Source organism: Narcine bancroftii, chromosome 1, assembly GCF_036971445.1.
Source record: "Narcine bancroftii isolate sNarBan1 chromosome 1, sNarBan1.hap1, whole genome shotgun sequence".
Lineage (NCBI taxonomy): Eukaryota > Metazoa > Chordata > Chondrichthyes > Torpediniformes > Narcinidae > Narcine > Narcine bancroftii.
In genome coordinates this window covers 251022681-251047556 of record NC_091469.1, presented here as the reverse complement: position 1 = coordinate 251047556, position 24876 = coordinate 251022681, and the positions used below count along the sequence as shown (strand labels likewise).

The following is a 24876-nucleotide window of genomic DNA, read 5'->3' as shown; positions in this document are numbered from 1 at the left end:
CAGTTTCTTCCCCGCTGCCATCAGATTCCTGAATAATCAATGAACCACAGACACTGCCTCACTTTGACCTTTTCTTCCGCTATTTTTACTTATTTTGTAATGTGGCTTATATAAATGTTTGCACTGTGACGCTGCCACAAAGCATCAAATTTCGTTGACAATAAATTCTGATTCTGAAATTCCCTCTCTCTTACTTTCTCTTTCCCCACTCCCATTTTTCCTCTCTTTTTCCTGCTTCTCTCTGTTGCCCTTTCCTGCTTTCTCCTGTCTCTTTTATGGATCAATACTGTCTGAGTTCTCAATGATAACTCCTGGCTGTTCTTGTTGCAGGTTGGGTTACTGTGATGAGAAGGATGTCAATGCTATCTGATAATGATTATGGTAAGGCATTATGTTCACCAATTTAACACTCAGATGAGAAACTACAGGGATTTTAGCACCAACAAATGTATTTGACACAAGATTTAATATTTCTAAACACTATTTGTATGTTCATTTTCAATATAACTTCTAGTTCTGTATCTCAATCAGGCATTCACATCAGTGGTGCCCATCCAATTTGCAGGTGGCCTTGGGTTGGCAGTGCATGAGGCCATGGACAGACATGTAGGAGTGGTAATGATGTGTGGCTAGCGACTGAAAGGTCCCTGTTATTGTAGAGGACAGAGTAAAGATGCTCAATGAAGTGATCTCCCAGTCTTTCTCCAGTCTTACTGACGCCACAACAGGAGCACCAGATGCAGTGCATGGCCCCTGCAGAGTGTTTGGGGCCCTGATTGGTGGTGACGGAGGAGGTGTGGGCACAAGTGGAGTATTTCCTGTGGTCACAGGGGGTAGGTACCAAGGGACCAATTAGTAGGAATGGGTGAGTGGATGAGGAAATCACAGAGGAAGTAGTCCATACAGAATGTGGAGGGGAGGGGAAGATGTGTCTGGTGGTAGGATCAGGCTATAGGTGCCGGAAATGCATTGGTTGCGGAGGATGGTGGGGTGGTAGGTAAAGACAAAGGGAATCCTGGCTTTGCTGTGTCTTGTGGATGTGGCCAAGGCAGATGTGCAGAAAGTAGAGGAGATGAAGGGAAGGGCTGAGTTGATTGAAGTAAAGGGGAAGCCACATTTTCTAATGAAGGAGGCTATCTCGGTTGTTCTGGATGGAAGACCTCATCCTGGAAGCAGATGCAGCAGAACAATGCACTGCTTTCCTGTTATTTATTGCATTGGGGTTTTAATTGACGTTACAGTGTTCAAAAAAATTAGTTGTTTGCCTGTAAACAATGCATTGAATGTACATGGATGGCAACCAATAGCTATTGTGATTTGCAAATTGAGCGTCCCTGACTGATTTGTAACTGCACTTCAAAGTAATTAATATGATTGTGTTGGTCAACAAGGACCTTTGTTTAAACAACACTTCAAAATTTTCTCAATTATCATTAAACTCAGTTATATCTTGTCCCTCTCTCTCTTTCTGTGATATCCTCCCTCTCTAAAACCAACTAAAATACCTGCCCTTGCTGACCACTGAAATTGCCCATGTCTGCTTTCAGCTTGTCCTGCCTTCTCACTCTGTCATCGAGTCATACAGTGCAGAACAGGCCCTTCGGTCCAGCTCTTTTTCCCTCCACACTATATGGGCACTCTGGGCCCAGTCTTGACCATATTGAGGCCTGTGTGAAGTCTGCTTGTTCCAGTTGTAACTAGATTAATGTTCTCTGTGTGCTTCAGTCTCGCAACACCCAGAGATGTGTGGGTCAGTGTGTCAACTGACTGCTGTAAACTGCCTCTGGTGTGTAGGTAGGTGATCAAATCTGGGGAGATTTGAGTATAAATGAGTTGTTTGATGGACTGCAGGCCAAAGGGCCTGTTTTTTAAAAATATTTTTTTAAATACCAGAGAATGTGGGTTGAGGATGAAAGAGGAAAAGTTTAAAGGGAGAATTAGAGGGAACTTCTTCACACAGAGAGTGGTGAGAGTGGAATGAGCTGCCAGCTGAATGGGTAAATGCAGACTTAATTTTGACATTTTAAATAATTTAGATGGGTACATGGATGGGAAGGGTATGGAGGGATATGTCTGGGTGAAGGTCAATGGGACTAGGTAGAATAATAGTTCAGCCTTTTTCTGTGCTGGAGTGTCTTATGTTCTAACTTAGACATAGCTGTACACCACGGTAACAGGCCCTTACGGCCCACAATCCCATGCTGCCCAAATACACCAATTAACCTCTAAATCCTGTATGTTTTTGAAGGGTAGGAGGAAATCTTACCACCAGAGGAATCTCAAGCAGACACTGGGAGAACGTATAAACTCATTGCAGACAGTGCCAAATACAAGCCTGGGACGCTGGCACTGTAATAGCGTCACTCCACCCGCTGTGCTGTATTTCTTGACATAAATGCCTTGGTACATTTTTGTTGGCCCATACAAATGGAAGCTGTTGATTGGGCATGACTTTGATGTTTCTGAAAATCATTGAATCACATGGTACAGGAAATACTATTGGAAACGTTTAATGAATTGCTACGTCATGTTCCATTTCAACAATTCACTTGATTACATTGTAAATTCCCTTCCATCATCCTCTCCAACAGTGTAATCAACATTATAATTGCCCATGTCTCCCTATTCCCTGTGTTCTGAAATAAGACTTGTGCCTTGCAGGAGAAAGGTTTCTTCTGCACATACCAGCGCCACTGGTGGATGTGAGCAGGAATCAACCAGGCAGCAGGCTTTGGAAAGACCGAGATGTTGTAAGAATTACAAGAGCTCAGCACAATTACTCCGGATACCTGGATGGAGCAGCCCACAGCTACTGGACTGGAAATGTGAAACTGGAGGAAGGCCTCTCATTTTCAGCCAATCAGAACTTGGGTGAGACAATCATACCTTGTTCTGAGCTGGGATCATGTGTCTGTCTATCTTCTCTCCTCAGAGCCACACACTATAAAGAGAAGCAGGGATGGTGTAGGCAATGGTGGGTGAGGACAGGGTTTTAAGGGCGTTTTCAATAAAGAAAGATGCCATTCAGCCCAATGAGTCCATGCCAACTCACCGAGCAATTCCAATGCTCCACTATGTTTTCCTGTAACCCTCTTCTCTCACTGTTCCAATCAACCTACCATGGATCCCACCATTTATCTTTACCCTAAATGCAGCTAATACCTGCCATATTTCTTTAGGATAAGGGATAAAACTGGAGTGTCCAGAGGGAAATCTATCTGGACACTGTACAAGCTCTATGAAGGTAGCATAGGAGAATAGGAGTGGACCTGGGTCACTGGAATTGTTAAGCAGCAGGTCCATTATGCACAGTATAGCACCTTGCGGTGGGGTGTTATAGTCATACAATGTGGAAACAGGTGCTTCGGCCTTACTCACCTATGTTGACCAAAAATTGCCCCATCCACACTAGTCCCACCTGCCTGCATTTCCCTCAATACCATTAAACCCTTCCTGTCCAGGTACCCTACCTGACAAAGGGCCCAGGCATGAAGCGTTGGTCACCCTTTACTTTCTATGGACGCAGAGTAACCTGCTGGGTTGTGTGTACAGCACTAACTCAAATCTCCCTCTCTTTTAATTTGTATCTTGCACTTCTTGTTTAACTCTGTCCATGCATCCATCCAAATGTTGGGAGAAGTAGATTTCAGCAAAAGTAAGCAGTGAGATACCAAGGACTAGGGAGGGGAGAGCCAATAAGAAGACTTATTAAGGGGTGGTGGTGGGGAGAATTATTAAGAAACAAGGGACGGTTGGGAAAGATAACAAGGTGAAGGTTGGTTGGAATCAAGTATTGAATCAATAAAGGAGCATGGTATGAGTTTGCTGAAGGAGTGAGACAGTTAAGCAAGAGTCTGCAGATGTTGGGGTTGAGAGAACAATACAAAACATGCTGAAGAAACACAGCAGGTCATGCAGTGCCTACTGTGCAAAGCTGATGAAATCTTCTTAGTCACAAACGCCTTGGAGGGTGGCAAAGCCTTGTTAATCACTGCTCCTCTGACTGGAGGAGACGTAAAAAGGAGATTCACTAAAACAAAGGCAAGAGTAAAAATAAATAATTCTGAGGCTGAGGTGCGGATGCTGGAGAAATGGGGAGAGAGACAGGGTATGTAGGATGCAGCATCTGCGAAGAAAGGAAGATTGAGTTAAAGCTGTAAATTGGTCAAAAGTGGCTGGGTTCTGATACAAACTGGAAAAACTGGTTATCTGAAATCATTGAATTCACTCAGTGTTGAGTGCTAATGGCTGTAATGTGCTCCTCTGGAAGATGAGACGCTGTTCACACTTTCCTGGGCTTCGCTGGATTATAAGAGAAGGAGATTTGAGTTAGTGCTGCACACTGATTTGCTGGAGAAACTCAGCAGGTCACACAGCATCCAGAGGAAGTAAAGGGTAACCAATGTTTTGGGCCCTTTGCCTCCTGCTTCTGCAGAATATCTTGTAAGACTCTGAAATTTGTGCGAGTGGGGTTTTGCATCCGCAGGACTAGGGCTGTCAAGCCTGTCATGCTTCTCAACATAATTAGTGACTTCTGCCCGGGTTACAACTTTGTGACAATTCCTGATAGCCTTCAATTCTCCAATCTTTCAAAGGTTTACCTACCTTGGTGGGCACGGTTGGCGAAGTGGTTAGTGCAACGCCTTCACAGCGCCAGTGATCAGGACTGGGCTGGGGGTCGAATCCCGCGCTGTTTGTAGGGAGTTTGTATGTTCTCCCCATGTCTGTGTGGGTTTTCCCTGGGGGCTCCAGTTTCCTCCCACCCTTCCAAATGTACCAGGGGTGTACATTAATGGGCAGTAAATTGGGCGGCACAGACTCCTGGGCCTCTATGTCTGTGCTGTATGTCTAAATTTAAATTTAAAAATTTAGTTACTTCCAGCAATCTAGCCTCCACAATCCCCTGGGATAGGAAATTCCAGAGATTCACTACACTCTGCAAAATAAATTATACACCTCTGTTCTAAATGACTGGCCCCTTTTTGTTCCCTCATTCAACTTTCTCCCACCCTCCAAAAATCAATGCATTATCTTCCACAAACAAATCTGTGTGATTAATCTCTGACTTTTGACATTTAAATAGAACATTTTTTTAGTTTTATACTTTCCATTGGAATATATTTGAATAATGTTGTAAAACAAGACAATCTGCAGGTGTTGGGGATGAGTGCAATGCACATAAGGCTGGAGGAACTCAACAGGTTACACAGCATCCGGAGGGTAACCAATGCTTTGGGCCTGAGTCCTTCTCTTCCCCCTTCCCTTCCTTCTCCTAAAATTCAACTAATTGACCAGTAATTCCTTGGTTAATCCCTTTCTCCCATTTTCTAAGCAATCTTGCAATGTCAGCCACCAATCCTCTACCTGCACTCTTGTTAACCAGAAATAACTGAAAATGGTCATAAACTCTTCAGTTTCCTTCCTTACTTTAGCAGATTAGGATACAGCTCATCCCAGTCGGGAGATTTATCTATTTTCAAGACACTAAGGGCCTATTTTATTGATGGCATACTTCTCCTCCAATACTGGGTCCCACTCTCAGCAGACAATGGTAAAATATTCACGAAGAATCTTCCCCGAATCTTTCCCTCCTCACATGAGCCACCCTTTTCATCCCTTATAGCCTCCATTTTCTCCTCAGTTATTGTCTTGCCTTTTTTTTTGCTCCTACAGGACAATCCTTAGATGATCTTTGAATTTACCTGCAGGTTTTTTCAGTTCCTTCTCTCTGCTTTCCTAATGTAATGTTCCCCTCCATTTTCAACATGTTTCCAAGCATTCTGCTGTTTTTAGCTCTTGCAGTTTGATATTAATTGAACATAGAAATCTACAGCACAGTACAGGCCCTTCGGCCCACAGTGTTTTGCCGACCTAATAACCTACTCCAATAGCTGCCTAGAATTCCCCTACTGCATAACTCTCCAATTTTCTCAGTTCCTTGTACCTATCCAATGAACTCCAGCTCCCATATCTCAGCCCAGCTCTGCATTCTATCAATGTCCCTTTGCAACCTCCGGCAACCTTCCAGAATATCTTCAAATCTACTAACCCACTCTTGCATTTCCTCATCCAGGTCATTTATAAAATTCACAAAGAGGTCACCATTGGTCACTGACCTCCATAGAGAATATGAACTATTGACACTGCCTTGTCTTGTTAAGCTGATTCTGTATCCACAAAGCAAGGCCTCCTTGGATTCTATACCTCCTTACTTTCTGAGTGAACCTTGCATGGGGAATCTTATCAAATGCCTTTTCATATCTCTTGTAAGCTTTTCCTTTCTTCTTAACTAAATTTTCCACATCCCTCGTGCACCATGGTTCTTTCAGCTTACCATATACACTACATTCATCAGACTACTTTCGTTAATATTCTTTGTTACATCCTCAAAGAATTTAACCAGACCCGTGAGGCACAGCTTTCCCCTGATGAAGTCATGCTGACTATCCCTAATCAGATTTTGCCTCTCTAAATGCTTGTAAATCCTATCTCCCAAGATCTTCTCTAACAGATTCTCCTCCACTGGTCTATAATCACCTGGGTTATCTCTACTCCCTTTCTTGAACAGGGGAACAACATTTACATCCCTCCAATCCTCCAGTATTTCTCCGGTCCCCAGTGACAATACGGAGATCATCATTAGTGGCTCAGCAAACTCCTACCTCATTTCCCACCATCACCTTGGGTAAATCTTGTCTGGTCCTGGCGACTTACCTAACTTTATGCCTTTCAAAATCTCCAGCACATCCTCTTTCTTTATGTCAGTATGTTCAAGCATTTCAGTCCACTCTAAGTCATCCTCGTAATTTCCAAGGTCCTTCCCTCTGGTGAATACTGAAGCAAAGTACTCATTAAGGACCTGCTATGGTCTCCGACTCCATACATGTTTCCACAATCACCCCTGATGGGTTCTATTCTCACACAACTTATCCCCTTGTTCTTCTCAGAATGCCTTGGGGTTTTCCTTCATCCTGCTTGCCAAGGTCTTCTCATGGCCCCTTCTAGCTCTCAGTGTTTTCTTAAGCTATTTCGTGGCAAGCTTGTAATTCTCCAGCTCTATCAGTTCCTATCTTTTCATATCTCTTGCAAGCTTTTCCTTTCTTCTTAACTAAATTTTCCACATCCCTTGTGCACCATGGTTCTTTCAGTTTACCATTCTTTCCTGCCTCAATTGGAATATACTTGTACAAAGCATTATGCAAATGTTCTCTGAACATGTTTCTGCTGTACTTTTCACCAGGTACATCTACTCCCAATTTATGCTCCCAAGCTCTTGCCCAACAGCATCATATTTTCCCCTACCCCAATTAAATGTTTTCCCAAATTGTCTATACTTGTCCTTCACCATTATGGTAAAGGAGAGAGAGAGAGTTGTGATCACTTTCTCCAAAATATTCACCCACTGAGAGATCTGACACCTGATCTAGTTCATTTCCCAATACCAGGTCAAGCATTGCCTCTCCTCTCATTGGCCTACCTACATTGTGTCAGGAAACCCTCCTGAGCACACCTAACAAATTCTACTCCAGCTAAACCCTTCACTCTAAGATGGTGCCAATCAATATTTGGAAAATAAAATCACCCATTACTACAAACTTGTTATTTTTGTACCTTTCCAGAATCTGCCTCTCTATCTGCACCTTGATGTCTCCATTACTATTGGAGAGTCTGTAATATACGCACGGTATGGTTATCAGAATCAGAATTTATTGTCATCAACAAGTCATGAAATATGGTGTTTTGTGGTCACTTCACAGTGCAAACATTCATATTATAACCATCTTACAACATTACCATAAAAAATATAAAAAATAACAGTGCATGAAATGTGAGGCCGGGTCTGTGGTTCAGTGATCTTTCAGGAATCTGATGGCAACGGGGAAGAAGCTGCCCTTGTGCCACTGAGTGCTCGTCTTCAGACTCCTGTACATTTTTTGAATAATTTATTTTTGATTTTTTTCAAAAATATACATAGTAACTTTTAAAATATACAATATATTAAACTTTTTCTTACAAACAAAACAAAAACAAAACAGTTCTCCCTCCCTCACCCCCCCCCCCCATCCCTTTCCGTCACAGTCAGAGCTTACATATATTTTAAATATATAGAGTACATTTGGGGAAAATATATTTTTGTATATATAATAGTTACTTTTATACCCTTTTTTGTTCCTTTTTTAATCAATGTATCTGGGCCCCTATGTGGTGGCTCCTGTACCTTTACCCCGATGGTAGCAGAGTGAAGAGGGCATGGCCTGGGTGGTGGGGGTCTTTGAAGATAGAGGCTGCTTTCATAAGACACCGCCTCATGTGGATATCCTTGATGGAGTGAAGCCTGGTGCCTATGGCATTGCAGGCCGAGTTAACAACCCTCTGGAGATTTTTCTTGTCCTGAGAGTTGGTGCCTCCAGACCAGGCAGTGAACATATATATATGCTCGCCATGGCAGGCATCTCAAACAGCCTCTGACAACCAAGTCCAACTCCTGGCCTTCATGTTCTTATACCTGGCAGAGCAGGAGAAGGGGCAAAGGTGGGGCACTGGTGCCTTGAAACCAGTTGCTCCAGGCAGATGGGACTCGTTAACCATGGATAATAATTTATCTAGGAGAGGGAAAACTTCAATTTCAAACCTCCGCTGCCTTGTGGCTCTACCTACTCATGGGACTGCTGTATCCAGCACTGGCACAACAACTCCTGCGATGCTGCTGGCACCAAACCGTATCGACTTTTGTCGTTCCTTTGAATCTGTCATTACCATGGAAAGGGGTGGTCTCACTGCATGGGCAGCAGATAGATCTCCATATCAACTCTTCCCTGGCCTGCACCCTGGAGAGGGTACTCCAACTTTATCTACCAGAGGTGTATCACACATGGTTGACTACGACTGACGGAGGCCACACACACCTTCCTCAGAGGAGATCCCAGTGATCCACAAACCTGAACCCTTGACCCCTGCACCAGCCCCTCAGCCACGTATTCATCTTCCACAGCTTTCTATTCCTCCCCTCAGTGGCACAAGGCTCAAGCAGCAATCCAGAGATCACCACCCTTGATGTCTTTTCCTTCCTTTACCTTCCTTCCTCACTCCCTATATTCACCTTTCAGGACCTCCTTACTTTTCCTATCCATGTTGTCAGTACCAACGTGGACCACGACACTGGGCTTCTCACCACCCGTCTCAAGAATTCTATGGATTTGATCAGAGACATTCCTGGCACCTGGGAGGCAACATTACAACTGAGAGTCTCAATCCCATCCACAGAATCTCCTGTCTATTTTCATCACTGAATCCCCAGTCACTATTGCTCTCCTTTCCTCCATTCTGAGCCAAAGCATCAAACCCTGTAAGGTCACCCCCCCCAAAAAAAACAGTATCCAAAATGATATACAGTAAACCCCTGTTATCCAGAATTCAAGCAACTAGCAAAAAAAATAAATTCATACAATTTTAAAAAGATAAATAAGAATAAATAAAAATTTAAATAAAATTATGAGTAAATATTCTTAGAAGTAACACATAAACTTTTGGTGAAGATGGGAGTGAATATTCAGTCAGTGAAGCAGCTTGGTCGAGCTTTGAATAAAATATCGTCGCCCAGGATGAAGAGCTGGTGGAGGCTGCTTGCTGTTGGAGGCGGGGGGGGGGGGGGGGATTCTCTTAAAGTGCCTCCTTATCTCTGCTTCATAACGGTCTTTATTAGTTTATTAATAAGTATATTAGCAGGGCTTTATCTGTAAACTTGGGGGAGGTTGGGGGGGATTAATTATGATGTTATTGTTTGTCTTTTGGGTGGCTCCATGAAGGGGGAGAAACCTGCAGATGCAGCGATGGTTAAATGTTTTCAAAGAATATGACTGAAAATAAAGTAAAATGCTTTAAAGTTTCGATATTCAACCAAGTGAAGTTTTTTCAGTGTAAGTACAGTATAGTATTTATGTCTTTTTATGCAGGTGTATTCGTTAGGCATTGTAAGAGTGAGTCTCAGGCAACTAGAAAACTCACTTATCCGGCATCTAACAATCCCTGGAGGTGTTGGATACCAGGGATTTTACTTTATTGTTATTATGGGGAAATGGTCATGGGGATATCTTGCACAGACTCCCTCTTCCATTTTCCCTCACCTGACAGTCACCCTCACCTGCTTAATCTTCAATTTTTTTGTCTTGCCCTGCCCTGCGTGGACAATTTCAACTCAAGGGATTTAGATTTGCCAATCCATTTTTCTTTGTGGGTACGTGTTGGCCCTGATCCTCTTGAATCTCCTTTACATCAGCCAGCATTCTGAGACTGATAAGTCAAGTGGTCTCACTTGACCGCATTTTAGGCCTATACCCTCCATGCTGCTCTCATCTATGTAGTTATCCAAGTGTTTCTTAAAGGAAACCAACATTACCTGCCTTCACCACCTGGTCTGGCATGTGCCAACCACTCTCTGAATGAAGAACTTTACTCTCACGTCCCTTCTAAACCCCTCAATTACAGTTATGCCTTAGACGACACTTCCCAATCTCTCATATTTCCCAATTTCAAAACGTCATCATCACAGAAATGTAAGCAACGATATTCCGAATTACTATCTTTAATATTACAAATAAATCAATCTTTGTATTTGCAGCTGTAAGTAACTTTAATTCATTGATAAAACATTTTGCATAACTTCGCATTGAGATTTTCATACAATGAATAAACAAAACAAACTGTATAATAATGATATTCAACTTTAAACAGATATAAAAGAAATAAACAAAATAAGATAAATTAAGATGATAAGAAATGATTAAGACGAAATCAAAGAAAAGTATTTTGAGCTCATGCATCTTTCATGGTTCTTCCAAGAATGAGAAAGCAAGCTCCAAGTCTGCCAAATATTAAGGCATATGATGTCATAGTAACTATGGTAACACTACAAACAATAATTATCCTGAAAGGGATAGACACAAAATTACTAAGAAGCAAAAACACAAGGTTTTATCCTTTACAATGTCCTCTCACTTCAGAAGCTCCCACACTAGGAAACTGAATATCACAATTCACCTTTTCTCTAACCCGCATACTTCTAGAGAACCTTGAAGCTTTATTGGAGAGAGTTAAAGGAGAAAGAGTTCATGAAGGTGATGGTTTTGGAAAGGCTTAAGTAAAATGATAAGCAGAGGGAATTTAGTAGGTGAATTGTGTGAGTGGAGAATAAACAGGGACCATGTAAACTTTATAGCAACATAAAGGGAATGGAGAAAATGGAGGCAGGAATTTACCAGTAGAAGATGGGGAGATGCTGAGGTGCAGACCGGTGCTGACATCTGTCAGCAGATCTCACAGTCAGCAATGCAGCCTGTGTAGGATTACGGGTGACTCACCAAGCACATGTGTGCGTGCAGCCTGCAACCCTCTCGCTGAGGGTCCTTGCTGCTCATGGTTTTGAGACGGTGCCTCTTGCTCCACATGTAGTCCTTTCACTCATTGTGCAACCCCTCCTTGTGCCTATGTACTCCCAGTAGCAGAGCAGCACGCTGAGAAGCGGAAGAAAGGTCCGGCCCCGAAGATGCTGGGTAATGAAGTGTGCAGCGTGTGCGGAGACAAAGCCTCTGGCTTCCATTACAATGTGCTGAGCTGCGAGGGCTGCAAGGGCTTCTTCAGGCGGAGTATCATCAAGAGTGCACAGTATTCCTGCAAGAATGGAGGCCAGTGCGAAATGGACTTGTACATGCGGAGGAAGTGCCAGGATTGTCGGCTCCGCAAATGTCGCCAGGCAGGAATGTTGGAGCGATGTGAGTCTTCCGATAGGAACAGTAATCAGTGCCTACAGAGAGCATTATAACTGCCCTGAACTTGTGGGAGAAAAGTGTGGGAACAAAGTAATTCCAAAGGGAGTGGCACTGGGAAACAAATATTTTGAGGGGAAATTGCCTTGAATTCGATGGACTGCATGATACCAGGTCAATGTTCATCTACAAAGTAAGAGACAATAGAGAAAAATTATGTGCAGGTATATCCCTGAGTTAAAAGGGCCTGAGAACCTCCCCAACCACCTCCCCCCCCCACCCCCATCATAAGGTACAGATTTTTTTCTTTAAACCCATTTTATACAACTCAGTCACGAGCTCTCTTTGAGAAATAATGTTTTTAAAAACTGCTCACACTGCTGGACCATTTCGATGTCCTGGCCAATTCCACACCCAAGTGTCTTTCTCTGTGGGCAGCAATTCCATCAGTACAGCATGTAAATATTTCACATTAGTTATGGAAGCAGGATTACTTGTGGATCAGATAGAGGCAAAGGAGGAAAAACCCAACACCCAACCCCAACCAACCAATTTTCCCCTGCAACCGCTGCAACCGTGTCTGCCTGTCCCGCATCGGACTTGTCAGCCACAAACGAGCCTGCAGCTGACGTGGACTTTTTACCCCCTCCATAAATCTTCGTCCGCGAAGCCAAGCCAAAGAGATGTCAGGTGCATACAATTTTCCAGTAAGGTGAAAGGGAACTATACTAAACTTAAGATGTTTCCTTGAGGAACCGAGATCAGGGTACCAGTCAGGGTGAACACACCTTTCTGCAGAGGAGCTTTGCCAGGTACTAACCTCTCACTAAGGGACAAGTATTCAGAGGGTATCTCCAGAGTTTTGGTGAGGGCGGGCCAGTCATGGAACAGCTGTTTGGGGCTGCAGGGTGTGAGCAGGAGCTGCTGATTGTCCATTCAGTCCTCAGTCTGCACTAACGCTCATGGTTACACCCAGGTGTCCTGTCCGAAGAACAGATTCGACGGAAGAAGTTGAAGAAGTTGGAGGAAGTGGTGATGAAAGCAGTGAAGGTGACCCCTGGTTCCCTGTCTGGCTGGGATATTCCCAAACTCAACATAACACAGATTGAGATGATCAGAAGACTGGTCATGGCACAGCAACAGTGCAACAAACGTTCCTTCGGTGACCAGTTGAAAGTGACTGTAAGTTGTGCTAGAGTCTGACTGTGAAATGAGGTCAGGAGAAAAAAATCAGGTCGAAAAGCCCACTGTAGCACAGTACTCCCCCTCCCACACTGCGGCCCCCCCCACTTCATTACTCCCCCTCCCACACTACAGTTCCCCTCCCCTTTTGTTAGTCCTCCTCCCACACTGTGGTCCCCCCACTTCATTACTCCCCCTCCCACACTGCAGACCCCCCTTCATTACTCCCCCTCCCACACTACAGTTCCCCTCCCCTTTTGTTAGTCCCCCTCCCACACTGCAGTTCCCCTCCCCCTCCCACACTGCAGTTCCCCTCCCCGTTCATTACTCCACATTCCACACTGCAGTTCCCCTCCCCCTTCATTACTCCCCATCCCACACTGCAGTTCCCCTCCCCGTTCATTACTCCACATTCCACACTGCAGTTCTCCTCCCCCTTCATTACTCCCCATCCCACACTGTAGTTCCCCCTTCATTACTCCTCCTCCCACACTGCAGTTCCCCTCCCCCTTCATTACTCCCCCTTCCACACTGCAGTTCCCCCCTTCGTCACTCTCCCTCCCACACTGCAGTCCCCCCCCCACTTCGTTACTCCCCCTCCCACAGAACTCCTTCTTTTTGCCTTTTGGCAGTAAATCAGTACCACCTCTTTATTAGTCATCATCCACTGTTACGTTAGTCTACAATTCAGGCTATTCACATAAAACTTGTTACAAAGTTGAAAGATGCTTTTTTCAGTGGATACCAGTGTTGGGGAGCCAACCATTCCCAGAGACCCTCCAAATTGCCCGTGAGCACTGAGTGCTCCTTCTCCAGGGACACGTGCATCCTCAGAAGAGGGGTAGGCAGTCAGTCTGAGCCAAACGTTCAACTGCCGGCTGCCTGGACCCATGGTTGGCCATCTTGGCCAGGCCCAGTACCAGACCGATGAGGACAACCCTCAACTGGCCCTCCCTCCTCTGTACCAGGTGGCCAAAGGTCAGGGGCATGAAGGTAAAATGCGGCCAGAACTTAAGGAGCAATCCCTTCACAAGCTCGCGAGCAGGGGCAGCAGCCTTGCACACTCCATATCTCAGTGAAACGCTCTCTCAACCAAGCCATTGAAGTGACAGATGGCCGGTGAGTCTGTGAATCGATCCAACTCATGACCAGGCCCACCACCTTCATGGTTTGTAGGCAAATCACAGATTTCCCCACTCGCTGGAATGGCCAAGCTGCCATCGCTCCCCAGCATCGCCTTTGTGCATTTTCCAACTGTGATAGTTGGGGACATGTTTCATGACTGCATTCACCTCTTCCAGTGATCCAAAGGAATTACTGGCCACTGGGGTCACTGAAGTCACTGGTCCGGTGTGACTCCTGTCCAGGTCTTTTGGAAGACGGTTCTGCCATAGATATGAAAAACAAACAGGCTGGACTACTGAATAAAACAATAATCCAAAACAGGAAAGGACAAGTCTCATGTTGACAGAAGTCATTGCTCAATCCTCCTTGGAGCAGCTCAATCCTCCTTGGAGCACACCATCCCCTATTTCCCATGTGAAAACAAGAGTCTGAGTCATAAATCCTTTATCCGGATGATGAGATAGCAGACTGTGAACTGAAATCCCCAAATGCTTCACGGACTGGTTCTCTGGCAATCCACCAAAGCCTCCTGAACCCCTTGAAGATGAGGCCGAGGCTCCCAGGCCTTTGAGACAACGTTGAAAAGTCATCAACAACTGACTGCCGAGCTAATCAATGATGAACCAGTGGTCGAGTGTTCAACTTTTAACAAACCGATTAGACAATTCCTTGGTGGAGTAAATCCACCCTTGCAAACCACCAGTGAACTATATAGCTGGAGACAGCAGAGCTTTACTCACAAGTAGTATTCTTCTGCTTGAGAACTCCCAGACCACACACTCAAAGCCTCCTTTTGATTCAAATTTAAAATTTCATTTCAGCTGTTTAAATCATTTGCCTTTCTCCGTCTTCCAGGCATGCAGACCACCATCACTCCCACAGCACTGCCCCTCGTGCACTGCAATGGTCCCTCATCAATGTCCCTCTCCAATTCAGGGCTCCCTTAGAAGCAGAATTGGGGGACAACAACTTAAATTGAAAGACACAAGCCATGGTGGGATTGTGAAAAGGAGATATGAGAGATGAAAAAATCCTTTGATGCAGAGAAGGGGTTGCTCTGGATGTCAGGGATTGGTGCTGGGCACACAGCCGTTCACACCATACATAGGAGTGATTTGGGAGAAGGGACTGGGTGTAACGTATCTGCTCCTCCCTCCCCTCCTCTCCCCCCATTTTGTATTCAGGCACATGCCTGACTGCTTATACCTATGGATGCTGCGTGACTTGCTGAGTTTCTCCAGCACACTTGAGCATTGCACTCGACCCCAGCGTCTGCAGACTCTCTTGTTTGATTGCACTGTCCTTTTTCCTACAGCCATGGCCACAGAGCATTGATTCCCACAGTCGCGAAGTGAGGCAGCAGAGGTTTGCCCACTTTACAGAACTAGCAATCATCTCAGTCCAGGAGTTGGTTGACTTTTCAAAACATGTGCCAGGGTTCCTGGATCTCACCCGTGAAGATCAGATTGCTCTGCTCAAGACTTCCACTATTGAGGTATGCTTCTATCCCTGCAGGTTAGGAGTTCCAAACATTCACTTTGCAAATCTAATTCACTGTGCTGTCCCTGGAGAGGTCAAAGGGATGGGCAAGTGTGTTGAATGCAGGAGTGGGTGTTTAACATTGGGTTTATCACAGTGGACTTGGAGCGGGTGAGTGATCTGAAATTCTCAATATATCCGGGTAGGGTCGAGGGTAAGGAGAGTGTGTTTAACACTGTCCCCAAGTGGATTGGGCATGCATGCTTCACCTATTAAATTACAAGTGAGGAGACCATTAGGTCCATCAAGTCTAAGACCAGTTCCATCAATGCATTCCTCCACTTGTTTCCCTGTAACCTATTTCTTTCACATGCCCTCGAAGATGAGGCCGAGGCTCCCAGGCCTTTGAGACAACGTTGAAAAGTCATCAACAACTGACTGCCGAGCTAATCAGTGATGAACCAGTGGTCGAGTGTTCAACTTTTAACAAACCAATTAGACAATTCCTTGGTGGAGTAAATCCACCCTTGCAAACCACCAGTGAACTATATAGCTGGAGACAGCAGAGCTTTACTCACAATTCACGATTACTCACGATTCTAAGCCCATCCATCTACCAGGAACAATTTACGGTGGTAGGTAAACCTACCAACCACGTGTCTTGGGATGTGAAGGAGACTGGAGAATCTGGAGGAAGCATTCTTGGTTACAAGGAGAACGTGCAAACTCCACTTAAACAGCAGCCATTATCATTTTATACTTCTCATTTCGGACTCCATTCAACCTTCTAACTTTCCTTGAATCCAAACATTCTCATTGATCTCTCTCCTGGAACATCACAACCATATCAGTACTCACTCACAAGCATTATTATTACAATGTTAGTGTAATTGTCCTGCTATACATTCTATGCCTCAACTCACAAAGGAAAGCTTTCTGCATACCCCTCCTTCTTTACTTAAATTTGAATGAATCTGTGGGAGGGGCATTGTGTTTAACAGCAACATTATCAGAATGATCTGGGAAGTAGCTGAGCTGAGACACTGAATGTGCCAGGGGTATGTGGTTGAATTTAATATTGGGATTACAAACTCCTAGAGTCCAGCTCTCATGTCTGGCTGCTGCAACAGCAGGGACCTCCCAGTGACAACCCATTTTCATTCCACACTCCATTCCTGCCCTGACACGGCTACTCAGGCCTCATGCACGGCCAAACTGAGGCCACTTGCAAATTGCAAGAACACCTTATATTCTGTCTTGACAATCGCCAACCAGATGTCATTAACACCGACTTCTCCAGTTTTCGTTATCCACCCTTGTTTCTCTCTCTCTTTCCCTACCTCTCCATCCCTCCAGTTCCCCATCCCCCTTTCCTATCAGAACTACCCTCTGCACTCTCTCCATCAATGCTCGCTTTTTTTCTCTTCTACCCACTCACCTGTACCCACCTATTGCCTCTTATCTGTTAGCCTGTGCTCCTCCCCCCTCCTCTCCTCCTTCTCCCACTCCCATCACCTGTTTTTCTCTTGTACCTGACAAAGGGCCCAGGCCCGAAAAGTTGGTTACCCTTTACTTCCTAGGGACCTGCTGAGTTTCTCCAGCACATTTGTCCATTGCACTTGATCTCAGCATCTATCCCATTGACGCCTCCCCCAACCTCTTGCTGAGTGTTGTGTTTCACGTGGGATTCTCAGTGAGCCCTAGAACTGGGTGAGCGTCTTTAAACCTGGTGCCTTGCCCTGTGTTATACTTCTTGCATCCTGGTTTGTTCTCCAGTGCTGGGCGGTGGATTGTTGTTGGAGCCTGGATTTTTCCCTGGGAACATCTTTGCCTCATGACCCTTTGCCTTAGGTTTCACCCCACAGTTGTTACCATATCTGGACACGCTGCCCTGGTTTTACCCTGCAGTCCTCACCTTACACCTACCAACTGACTTGAGTTGTACACTGATGTTCTCACCAAAATGCATACACCTCTGAACATGCAAACTCCACACAAACAGTAGCCCTCATTATTTTATACTCCTCATTTTATACACCTTTTCCTGGCACATAGCTCTTTGTAAGACTGCTTTGGTAATCATATTACAAACACACAGAAATTGCCTGAATCTGAAATGTCGGCAATGTAACTTTACCTCTTGTGGACGCTGCGAGACCGGCCGAGATCCTCCAGCATTTCGGTGTGTTTTTACTGCAATCACAGCATCTGCAGGCTTTCATGCTTCACTTAGTAGTCATATTATTGAGTGTGGGGAGCAGGCCCTTGGCCAGGGTGGGTAAGTTGAGCCAAAGGGCGTGTTTCCATGCTATGTGACTAGTGGTCTTAAGGATCCATGGATTTTGATTTGAAGGTTCTTCCACCATCTTCCCTTTTGTATGTTCCCTTGCCTCTTTGTGCCTATTTAAGTACATAAGTGAAAGGAGGAAGGTTTAGGAGACTCATCGGGATAATTTTAATTTTGGTGCCTGGAATGCATTGCCGGGGGTGGTGGTGGAAGTTGTAACGATAGGGGGCATTTCAGACACTGTTAGACAGGCATATAGATGAAAGGAAAATAGAGGTTATGAGGTAAGAAAGGGTTAAAAATGTAAGTTTGTATAGGCCAGCACAACATTGTGGGCTGAAGGGCCTGTACTGTGCTGTAATGTCCTATATCCTTGATGATGTTCCCCACTGAGCTGGGCAGGCTGGCCCGCCTGCTGAACTGGTAGCCCCTCCCCTTAAGACCCAGAATAAAGGCCGAGAGCCCTAGTCTCCTCATTCATACCTGCCCTTGAGCCAGCAGCATGCTGAGGCATGCTAGGATCTTTAGATCAACAAAGCCTTTGGCCATTACTTCATGTGTGGGGGTGGTCATTGATCTCAGTACAATTTATTATCTAAAGTTTTAAGCACCATGGACAAAGCGATTCAGTTGGAGAAGCTGGAGATTGACCCAAAAGACCCAGAGGCCTCTGTGAAATTCGACATGTGGCTACACTGCTTGAAGGCCTACGAGGCACCATGAAATCACAGCAGACAACGACAAGTATGACCTAATGTTCACACCGGTGGGCCATCGTGCGTACCAGCTGATCCGCGATTGCACGGGGTATGAAGAGACTATGGCCTTACTTCGGCAACAGTACAGAGAGCCGAGGAATGCCATGCCCACGCGCTTCCAGCTTGGCTCCCGACACCAAGGCCCAGGTGAGACTGCGGGAGCCGGGTCGTGACGGTGGCAGAGTATCAGGAGGAGGTCATCCATGATGGGCTGGTCACTGGGTTCCGCTCCCAACACATCTGTGAACGACTCCTGGAGAAGGGTGATCAGTCCCTACAGGAGGTTGTGCAGATGGCCCGGGCCATGGAGACGGCCCAGAAGAATGCAGAGGCCTACACAGTAGGCCACGCAGCCCCCAGATATGCAGAATAGGTGGCTCCATCTTGGAATTCGGGGCCCCTGCCCCTGACTGCCACCGTAACTGCCAAGTACACAAGGTGCAACTACTGTGGCCAGAACAAGCATCCACGAAAGTACTGTCCTGCATATAGCGTGACTTGCTCAAACTGTCGGCGGAAAAGGCACAATGCAAGGGCAGCGCTGCGTGGGACCCATGACCCGCGTCATCATTTTGGATTGAGCAGCTCCGGTTGTTACTTCCAGTTGCAGAGAATCGAAACTCTGGGCCCACGTCATGACAAGGAGAGACGTCACTGCTGGTTTCGCTTCTGGGCCCCACCGCGTGCGATCAATGGTGGTGGCCATCTTCGCGATCTCCTGGGTAGTCATCTTGGTGGCTGCCGACTCAACGACATGGCAGCAGGGGGTCAGACAGCAAACTGACGTTAGCCTCGATCATCTTGGACCAGTCAGCCACCCCAGCTGGTACAGTCCATGATGGACATAGAGGTAAATGGTCACACTATGGGTTGCCTGTTCAACAAGGGGAGCACCGCCGAATGCTACTCCCTGACCGTGTCCCCTGCAAAGTGCTGCGTAGCACTAGCCTGCAAGTTCCTCTCAACAGAAATCCGCGTGAAGTGCTCTGTGAACCTAACCATGGGGGGGGGGGGGGGGGATGAAATACAAAAATGTCAGATTGCTGGTGCGCCCCCGTCATTTTGGGACTGGGTTTCCAGTGCCAGCTAAAAGGGGGTGCTGATGCAATTTGACAGCCTCCCATCACCACACATAGTCAGGAACGACCAGTTCTGGGTGGTCCTGCTCCCCCACCTTTTGGAGAGGCCCAATCACACACCTGGAGGCTGGGCAGTACTGCCAACCTGCAGCCTGGCCACCCTACAGTTCCCTCCTCCCCCCCCCACTGTTCCAAAACCTCAGCCCAGACTGTAGGCCAGTGGCCACTAAGAGCAGACAGTACAGCCCGGAGGACAGGGGATTCGTTAAGTCCGAGGTGGAACAGTTGCTGAGGGAGGGCATAATAGAGCCCAGTAATAGTCCATGGAGGGTACAAGTGCTGGTGGTAAAGGGGGCAGAGAAAAACCAGATGGTGATTGACTACAGTCAAACCATCAACTGCTTCACCCTATTGGATGCCTACCCCCTGCCCCAAATTGATGACACTGTGAATGGGATCGCAAAATACAGGGTCTTCTCGATCATAGATCTCATCAGCATACCATCAGATCACTATCCATCCAAAGGACTGGCCCTATGCCCCAAATTGATGACACGATGAATGAGATCGCAAAATACAGGGTCTTCTTCGATCATAGATCTCAAGTCAGCGTACCATCAGATCACTATCCGTCCAAAGGACGGCATTTGAGGCTATCAGTTGACTGTACCAATTCTTACGGGTCCCTTTCAGCCTTACAAATGAGGTGTCAGTGTTCCAAAGGGAAATAGACAACAGTGGGTTAAAAGCCACTAACCCATACTTGGATAACGTCACCATATGCTGCCATGATCAGAAAGAAAACAACGACAACCTGCGGAGGTTCCTGACCACTGAAAATGTCCTCAACCTAACATACAACCAGAAGAAGTGTGTGTTCAGCATGAATCGGCTGGCGATCCTGGGGTACATGGTGGAGCAGGGTGTGATTGCCCCGACCCTGAGTGCATACACCCCCTCCTGCGTTCTTCAGTGTGTCTCGTAATTACATCAAACACATCCTCTTGTCGACTTCCTTTGTTATAATCAACTTAATCAGACAATCTTCTGTTAACAAATCCATTCCAACTGTCCTGATTAATCAATGCCTCTCCAAAACAAATGTTTATTCTGTCCCTTGAAATGGATTTGAATAACTTACTCATCACCAAAGTTAAGCAAAATAGCCTCAAAGCAAACTTCTTATTTTTGTCCTGAATTAAATTGACGTATTTAACCTTTGATATCCTTGTGATTTGATTGTTTTTTTAAATCTTTTCCAGATAATGTTGCTGGAAACATCACGAAGGTATGACCCTCAGCTAGAGTGCATCACCTTTCTGGATTTTAGTTACAACCGTGAGGACTTTGCCAGGGCAGGTGAGCGATTCTCCTTCACTGCTTGTCCACACATTGTCGCTTTGGGAGTTTGGTTGCTGACAAACAACAATGGTGGCACAAATTTCAGCTGAGGTCTGAACCCTGATGCACTGGCTTGGCTGCATTGGGCTCTGGGGAATCTAGGACATGGAACTTTGATGCTTGCAGCTCTGTAGCACTTTACGTATCCTAGTGACAGTCCCAGCAACCAGTCCTCTGCCAAGGACTGCTGGGAAGTCCTGCCAGCAATCTACACACAAGGTCTGTGGAACTGATGTTTTTCTCCTGGAGACTGTTTCAGCTCGTCTTTGAAGTGTTTTACTCTGACATATTCTGAGGACGAGTTACGTAAACATAGACTGTATGGATGCACCAAAACTTTTACTTGCTGCAGACACACGGGGACGTGAGATACACCAACTGCAATGACCACCATATGACACGAGACAGAAAAGAGATGACAAAAAGGACACTGCTGAAAAAAGTGACATTTTTATAGCGCTGGCAGTTTTTATGGTGGTGACAGTCTAGTTTATGATTAGGATAAGGGTAGAACGGGGCGGTTCATGAGCCTGATGGCTGTTGGATCAAAATTGTCCTTGAACATCGAAGTTTGCCTGAAGGGATTGTGTGTGGAGGTTATGACTAAGCTGGTTAGAACATAAGGGCATAAGAACCAGGAGCAGAAGTTGAGCTGTTGAGCCTGGTCTGGCTGTGGACTCAGTTCCACTTACCATACTTTTCCCCATAACTCTACTTTGCAAACAATATCTAACTCTGTCTTAAATATATTTAATGAGGCAACCTCCACGATGTCCTTGGACTGAATTTTGCAGATTCGCCACTTCCCAACTCTGCCCTAAATCTACTCCCCCCAAATCTCGAGGCTGCGCCCTCTAGTTCTAGACATCTCCCAGAGGAAACAACTTTCCTGCCTCTCTCTTATCTGTCGCTTTCATTATTTTCATACATTTCCATAAGATCCCCTCTCATTCTTTTGAATTCCAGCAAGTATAGTCCCAGGCAACTTGATCTCTCCTCATTAGCTAACCCTCTCATCTCCAGATCTCAATCTGGTGAACCTCTTCTGCTCCACCTCCATAATTTCTCAAGTCAGGAGACCAGTCTGCATGCAGTACTCCAGGTGCGGCCTCACAAATACCCTGTACTGTTGCAGCAGAACCTTCCTGCTCTTAAGTTCAATCCCTTCATCAAAGAAGGCCAATGTTCTATTTGCCCTCTTGATTACCTGTTGTACCTGCAAACCAACCTTTTGAGATTTATGCCTAAGCACCCCCAAGTCCCTTTGCACAATAGAACACTGCAATCTTTCACAATTTAAATAATAAACGGATCTACTATATTTTCTTCCAAGTGGATGACCTCACATTTACCAACATTGTTCTCCATCTGCCAGACCTTTGCCCTCTCTCTTAACCTATCTCTATCTCAGTTCCTACTCTCCACATCCTGTGCAAAATTTGCTTTTCCACTCAATGTAGTGTCACCAGAAAACGTAGATACACCATACTTAGTCCCCTCTTCCAGATCATTTGGGTTTATAGTAAACAGTTATGGGCTCAGCACTCCATTCACCACCAATTGCCAACAAGACAACACTCATATAATCCAACTCTCCACCTTCCATTGAATAACTAATCCTCCATTCATACAAGTACATTATTCCCAATTTCATGCTGTGAATGTCTTCTATAAGGCACCTTATCAAATGACTGTGGAAATATAACATTCACCTGTTCCCCTCAATTCAATGGGCTTATATATGTGTAGGTTATACAGATATATATATTTATTTTTTTCCAAAAGATCTAAATTTATTACACAGGATCTCCTCTTCCTTGATCCATGCTGCATCTGTCTAATGGAATAACTTCTGTCCAGTTGTCTCTCTATTTCTTCCCTCATGATAGCTTCAAGCATTTTCCCTCCTTCCTTCAGGTGTTAAGTTTAACTGACCTATAGTTACCTGTCTTCTGCCTACATCCTTTTGTCAAGCAGTGGTGTGACATTTGCTGTCTTTCCATCCACCTGGACCTGCCCAGAGTACAGAGAATTTGAGGATGCATCTTCCTTTAGGTCCACTAGTTTTCTCAGTGATTTCTTCAGTAACAACAACTGTATTGAAATCCTTACTTCCCATCACATCCCTAACACTACTCTTTGGCATGTTATAGGTCTTCCACTGTGAAGACCTCGACCATTTCCACATTACCTCATATTAATTCCCCTGTCTCATATATTGGGGGTCCTTTATGATGTTAGCAGCCTTCTTGAGGCAGCATCTCACATAGATGTTTGCAATAGATGGGAGGTTGGTGCCTGTGATGAACTTGGCTAGGTTTGTTACCTTTTGTAGTCTTCTGCATTCCAGGGCCGTCGAAGTATCAAACCAGCCCGTGATTCAAACAGCCAGCATACTTACCACAGTGCCCCTGTAGAAATTTATTAGAGTATTTGACGACATGCCACATTTCCTCAGACTTGGAAAGTAGAGGGATTGATGTACCTTCTTCATGGTTGTATCGATGTGATGGGGCCAGGAGAGGTCCTCCAATATGTGGACTCCCAGGGACTTGAACTTACCAATACTCTGTACCACCAATTCACCCATCCTCTTGTCACAGCTCCCCTTGCAGGATCACAGTGATCTTTTAAATATTAGCAATCACTCATTTACTGACATGATGAACAAAGTCTGGACAAATTCAGCAGGTCAAGTGGCATCAGTAAGGGGGAGTGGGGGGGAAAGAGGACCTCCATCATGAGTGAGGGAATATCGCCAGTGTATAGAGATGAAGAAGGCTGAGATGGGGGCCAGTAGTTGAGGCGTGGATTGAGGAGTGATGGATGACGGGCAGATGGATCCAGGTGGGGGATTTGTGAGTTGGAAGCTAACGGCAGACAGGTTTGGGGGAGAGGTGAAGGTGGAGACAGATGTTGGAGGGTGATAAGCAGTGATTGTGCAGAATCTGGTAAGTAAGGAAGGAGATAATAGGAACCATTAAAAGTGATCAGTAGGGCAGAGGGAACCAGCTGAGGATCAGGAAGGGCGGGGGGGGGGAAGGAAAAAGACAGAGAGAGAGATAGAAAGATGAAAAGGAGGGATGGGGGCTAGAGGGAGGATATGGGAAATGGAATAGAAGTGAGGGGACTGGAGGTGGATCAGAAGGCGAAAGAGAGGGGAACAGGGGAGGTTAGCGAGATTGGAAAATTCTATGTCCCCTAGTTTGCATTGGACCTCACTATGGCAGGGGAGAAGGTTCAGGATGGGTATGTTGGTGTGAGAGTGGGGAGGGGAGGTGAAAATGGCATACACTGGCTTGGACATTGAGATTGAGCCTGGATGCTTTGATGCATTCGGTGTCTTGCTATAGCCTTCAAAATATTGGCAAGACTGGTTTGCTGAGCACCTATGTTCTGTCCATAATAGACATCCTGACCTCCTGGTCACATGCCATTTCACCTCCCCTCCACAACAATGCATGCATTGGCTGGATATATAAAGGGCAGTTTTTATTGCAACACAGTACAATGTGGACACACAGAGAACCGGGATCCTGTTCTAATGAATTATTTCTTTTACATCTTTCTCTCTGCCTGATACAGGTCTACAGTTTGAATTTATCAACTCCATCTTTGAGTTCTCTAAATGTATGAATGATCTACAACTGGATGATGCTGAATATGCTCTTCTAATTACCATCAACCTCTTCTCAGCAGGTATGGAGTTTTGCCCATCATTGCTTTTGAGGGGTGGATCTGACCATTTGCCTCATCTATCAGTCTGCAATTGTCACCGGCACCGTGAAGTTAATCAATCCTCC

At 45.5% G+C, this 24876-nt stretch overlaps 1 protein-coding gene across 11 annotated transcripts in view; it reads left to right on the top strand.

Annotated features, from left to right (window-relative positions):
• Window positions 1-24876, top strand: part of LOC138741135 (oxysterols receptor LXR-alpha-like) — a 90587-nt gene that overhangs the window by 51254 nt on the left and 14457 nt on the right. For 5 of the 11 annotated variants that reach the window (XM_069894746.1, XM_069894738.1, XM_069894762.1 and 2 more), the window contains 7 exons: window positions 331-381; window positions 2662-2871; window positions 11496-11768; window positions 12739-12944; window positions 15385-15564; window positions 20935-21031; window positions 24659-24772. In XM_069894746.1, coding sequence (XP_069750847.1) covers window positions 331-381; window positions 2662-2871; window positions 11496-11768; window positions 12739-12944; window positions 15385-15564; window positions 20935-21031; window positions 24659-24772 — 1131 coding nt within the window. Of the gene's footprint in view, window positions 1-330; window positions 382-2661; window positions 2872-9806; window positions 9918-11495; window positions 11769-12738; window positions 12945-15384; window positions 15565-20934; window positions 21032-24658; window positions 24773-24876 lie in introns of those variants that run through there. The other 6 variants (XM_069894776.1, XM_069894767.1, XM_069894801.1 and 3 more) reach the window with 4 other exon arrangements.